At 37.7% G+C, this 5,289-nt stretch overlaps 1 protein-coding gene across 1 annotated transcript in view; it reads right to left on the minus strand.

Moving 5' to 3' along the window:
* The window catches only part of LOC109469964, a 112,423-nt gene that overhangs the window by 7,150 nt on the left and 99,984 nt on the right, over window positions 1-5,289 (minus strand). Inside the window, exons 28-36 of the mRNA XM_019768729.1 lie at window positions 4,842-4,990; window positions 3,986-4,095; window positions 3,539-3,603; window positions 2,556-2,701; window positions 1,846-1,955; window positions 1,607-1,671; window positions 1,334-1,479; window positions 991-1,118; window positions 494-558 (exon numbers count right to left, since the gene is read on the minus strand). Of these exons, the coding sequence (XP_019624288.1) occupies window positions 494-558; window positions 991-1,118; window positions 1,334-1,479; window positions 1,607-1,671; window positions 1,846-1,955; window positions 2,556-2,701; window positions 3,539-3,603; window positions 3,986-4,095; window positions 4,842-4,990 (984 nt within the window). The remainder of the gene's footprint in view (window positions 1-493; window positions 559-990; window positions 1,119-1,333; window positions 1,480-1,606; window positions 1,672-1,845; window positions 1,956-2,555; window positions 2,702-3,538; window positions 3,604-3,985; window positions 4,096-4,841; window positions 4,991-5,289) is intronic.

Consider the following 5,289-nt stretch of genomic DNA (forward strand, 5'->3'; position numbering starts at 1 on the left):
GTGAGAGAGAGAGAGAGAGAGAGAGAGAGAGAGTGTGTGTGTGTGTGTGTGTGTGTGTGTGTGTGTGTGTTAAACTCCCACAATCTTTCCCAAATGCAGAGTGCTAAGCAGAGAAAACAGTATGTACTTTTTTTACCGGCCAGGGATCAGGGATCGAACTCACAACTCACAACCCGAATGCAAGGCGAGCACTCTAACCACTCTTATATTTTGCACTGGCCACAATGAAAACAATGAAAGCTTAGTGTTAGTATTATCAACTACACATACTGTCATTTGTACAGCAATTTATCTAATATGCTAGGTGGAGAACCATGTGTTCTAGCATGCTTTAAAACAGACAAAAGAATTATGTTGGCTGTCTGGCATAAAAATATGGCTGCAATTGGCTTCCATTTTTTAGAATCTTTGGCAGAAACATTTTTTTGAAATCCTGAATTCATAAACTCATAAATCCATTTGCCTTAATCTTGTGTAAAATTATTATACATACGACTGCTGGAATTCCTTGATGGTAACTGACTGGAAGCCATTGATGTTTACAAAGGTTTGGAAGAACTGTAAAAAAGATTTAAAATACATGTAGTGGAAAATAGCTTTAAACACATTATGTTCATTTGATTTGATTTATTGAAATTGCAACAGTGCAATACACGCGGAACAGAGGCAGCTGTTGCTGGTGTTTTGTCCCGCACATAGAAACGAATACCGGACGGACAATACTCATTTTCACTTGAGTCTAGTGGGGAAAGTCGTGTAATGTGCCTTTCCCAAGGGCACAAGATCGGTGGCATGTCAGGACTCGAACCCGGGACCTCTTGATTCCGAGTTGCGCACGCTGCCATTGCGCCACATTATGTTACATACTGCATACATGTATCTGCAAGAACACTAAGACTTCTACAACTTGAAAATTTCTAATGGTAGTCAACCCACTGCTTGAGCTGCAGTAATGGGCATGTACAAACATGTAAAGTAATGGTATCATACCTGAGTTTCCACTGACTTCTTGAGTGTGATGAACTCTGTTGAAGTGGGCACCAGCAGGTTGGCTGACCAGGACAGTATGGAGCCGGCCTGATTAGTCAGTTTGAAGGTGGCCTGCTGTACTACACGTTCTGTAAAGAACACAAAATAATTTTTTATGTAAATTTTATCATAAAAAATGCATAATTCATGCTAATTTGATGACTTCATTGGTCAAAATCCAAGATGGCAGAAAATATCATTTGAGGTGTTGCTTTCATCAAATATTGGACCTCCTTTAAGGTCTTATTAAAGGGATGTCCCTAGTACTAGTACCCATTTAGTGAAGTAAACAAATTTTTCTTACTGTCCACTGCCAGTTGTAGAGAGGCAGGGTTGACAGACACGGCGGCTATTGTTCCAGAGGAGACGGCAGTCTTGATGGTGGTGACGAAGGACGAAGAAGCTTCAAAGGACAATGATATCCGCAGAACCACAGACACAACACCCGAGCTGGACAGAAATGTATTATATAAACTGTCACTCAGTGAAATAAACTGGACTGAAATGTAATTTCAAACTTTTGAAATGAAAACAAAGGATTTACTTGGTTGAAAACAATGGTCATTCTTTTCCTCACCTTTCTTTGAACTCAACAACCGTGACCCTCTGGAATCCAGTTATAACTACAAACACCTCAAAGAACTGAAACGAGTTAAAAGAACGACATCAATAACAAAACTTTCCTGAATTGAAAGTGATGTTCTTTAACGTTGTAATAAGAAGCGTGGCATTGATAGAATAAAACACATTGAACAATCTTTAAGTGTAGGACATATAAAACTGTAAAAACATGACAAAAGAAAATAAGAAGCTTACGGAGTTCTCCACTTTAGTCTGGAGAGTTTTGTACTCAGTAGAAGATGTGTCCAGTAAAGCAGCGTTCCACGTCTCTGTCAGTGAAACTGTTGTACTGCGTGTTACAGGCACTGAAGAAAAACATTAAATTTAGTCACAATCATTTTAATTGCCTTCGAGAAATTCCTCTGGACAACTGATGAAGAATTGTTGTGTCTTTTAAGTCCATTAAGAAAACATATATCTATTGTTTTTATTTTATTTCCCATCATATTTAAACAGGGTGACCCACTCAGTGATGTTACTGCTTTTCAGCTTCAATGTACAAAGAAGTCGCAGCATCCTGATTGCTGATATATCAAATAGGCATTTCTTTTATTTTGGTTCATTCAAAGATTCAACATCTCTCTATACAAGGCAGTCTCATGTCACCTATGGACCTTACAATTTTGGTAATCTTATAGCTGAGGTTCACACAGCACGAAAAGACAGAGTTTCCAAGCTTGCCCTAGCTGTGTGTACATGAGTTTCGACAATTGGCCAGTTCCAGAGTCTCCAAGGTTGGAAACCCATGCACACAATACAGGACGCGCAATGATTCTAAGGCTGTTTTCCAAGACTTTAGTACTAGTATTGTGTCCGTTCAGAATACCACAAATTAAAGCAGCTATTATATTCAACAAAGTTTTGAACCTAGCTTGGATAACAACTAGTGTCAACATGTTACTTACCAACTTTCTCTTCAGTTGCAGAGTTCACATCGACAGTGATAGTCCCGATAGTTCCAGACGACACGACAGAGCTGAATGACGTGGAGACTGATGTGGTAGCGTACTGTGCAACCACCAGGATGATGATGACCTGGATATTACTGCCACTACAGGATACATGATTCACAGGTTAACATTTGCTTGCAAATACAATTCATTCATTCATTCATTCATTCATTCATTCATTCATTCATTCATTCATTCATTCATTCATTCATTCATTCATTCATTCATTCATTCATTCATTCATTCATTCATTCATTCATTCATTCATTCATTCATTCATTCATTCATTCATTCATTGTATGTAACGAAGTGTGTTCACACTAGTGTCCTCTGTGTTCCACGCCTGCCTTGGACCCCGAGTGCGCTCACAAATGCCTGAAGAGGGGGACCGAGCGCAGTAGGCGCGAGCAATGTAGGGGGGTCCGGGGGCATGCTCCCCCGGGAAATTCTGCATTTTGAAACCTTCAATAACGCATTTTCCTGCATTTGAGAGGCAACAAAGTGACGACCGCTTCTTGAGATTTGACTACTAGTACGCAGGTCTATGCGCAACAAAGAATTATTCAGTAACGCTTAACGCTGAATTTGGGATGACAAATAACGCTTTACAAAGAATTAAAAGGACCAAAAACGCTTCACGAGGAATATACTGATAACGCTTAACGTTGAATTAGAGCAGGCCGGCAACGATTAACGGTGAATTAAAATAGTCCATAACGGTTAAAGAAAGAGGGCATGCAGGCCCTCATATAATTTACAGGATGTTTGTCCCAATACACTGCCCTTAGGCATGCTTGATTGTGCTTTGTCTGCGAGAGGGACTTGACATTGACTTGACATGTACATTGTGCATGTAACATTTAGTACACGATATGTGTATGGTATGCTTGATATCTATTTTACATGTATCTGTCTCTCCACACATTATGGTTACTCACACTTGCTTGAACTCCTGTATTTCTACTCGCTGAAAACCCACAATGACCAGGAATGTTTGTTGCAACTGTGAAGAGGACAGAATGAGACTTATTTCACATAGAAATAGCAAGGCAGTAGGTACCTACATGTGTGTAGGATTAATAATTATAGTAATTGTAATTTGTATATAATTCTTTATGTACATGATATAGAGTCAAAGGGACCTGCAATGGAAACAAATGTGCTACAAAAATCCACTAGCTTTTAGTTTAGGTAAGGCCCATCCATAAAAAAAACGATAGATATATTGAATTTCATCCCACAACTTGTTGGAAATTCCTGACTAACAATCCGACAAACAAATGCTGTCATATACATGTAAGTTGTCCATATACAATGTACATATGACATCCAAGAGATATAGAAGGAACTTTTCAGTTTGTTAAGAATTTCAGCATCAAACTTACTGAAGTTTCTAGTTGAGTCTTCAGCTCAGTGTATGCAGTAGACGATATGTTGGTCAGTTGTTGGTCCCATGTTTGGGTAACTGTCATGGCCACTTTTGTTGCCACATTAACTAGAAGGAGAGATAGAACAAAGTAGTAGTAAACAATATGTACTGCTTACGTCGATGAAGGTTAGACATCCAGGTAATACGATACGCCAAAAAGCAGTTACTCAAGCAACTGGATGTGATTTTGGAAATGGTCTGACAATACTAGCTGAATTGTCTGATCATTTCCAAAATCATATCCAGTTGCTTGAATAACTGCTTTTTGGAATATGTACTGCTTGAAAAACAATTAACATTACATGAATACAGGGCACATCTAATTTTAGCTACGGTCAAATTGTGTTATTTTTAGGGCCACAACTTGATAATGGAACTAAAAGGATAAACTAACAAATACAGGATTATAACAAAATGGTTTTATTCAACTGATGTGCTGAGAAGAAAAAAGAAAAGAAAATTATTGTGTTGGTCTCTGAGAGTAGGGTTATGTTAACTTTAAAGGAATCAAAGCTGTAAATCTTCAAAGCACATTTTCAAAAAATAACTTGTGTAAGAATTTTGCAGACATTGGTAAAATTTTTGTTAATTTTTCAATTTTTTTAATTTTTAATTTTTTGATTTTTTAATTCTTTAATTCTTTAATTCTTTAATTTTAAATTTTTAAATTTTCTAATTTTCTAATTTTCTAATTTCTAATTTCTGTATTTTTAATTTTAACTTTCAATCTTTTTAATTTTTTTAAATTTTTTTAAATTTTTTGCTTAAAAGCCATTAGATTAAAAACATTATGTAAAACTTGAAATTGTTACCATCTTTAGCGACCACAGCAGATGTGGGGTCTACAGTGATAGTTCCGATGCTGCCCGTTGTAACAGCTTGGGTAAAGGATGCAGTCACACCGGCTGAGGCATAACTAGTCACCATCATACGCAAAACCACCTCCACATTTCCACTGGATCTAGACAATGAAACAGGCGAATAAACAATCAGGGCCAAAATAAGGCAGCTATTGTCATGAAACTTTTTGGTGAGGTACAACGGACATGATTATCTTATAACAGCCTCCAGTTTAATTCCGGACCTCCAGTTTAATTCCGGACTTCCAGTTTAATTCCGGACAACCTCCCATATCTCAGTAACCTTAAACCCAGATGGGCTAATATCGCAAACCATAGGTAAAAATGATGTAAGGAGTATGTAGCAGCTATTCGCGACCCCTGGGGGTTCGTCCAATTATGCATAATTATCCATAATATG

This window comes from Branchiostoma belcheri, unplaced genomic scaffold, assembly GCF_001625305.1.
Source record: "Branchiostoma belcheri isolate BF01 breed outbred unplaced genomic scaffold, Haploidv18h27 scaffold213, whole genome shotgun sequence".
In the NCBI taxonomy this organism is placed as follows: Eukaryota; Metazoa; Chordata; class Leptocardii; order Amphioxiformes; family Branchiostomatidae; genus Branchiostoma; species Branchiostoma belcheri.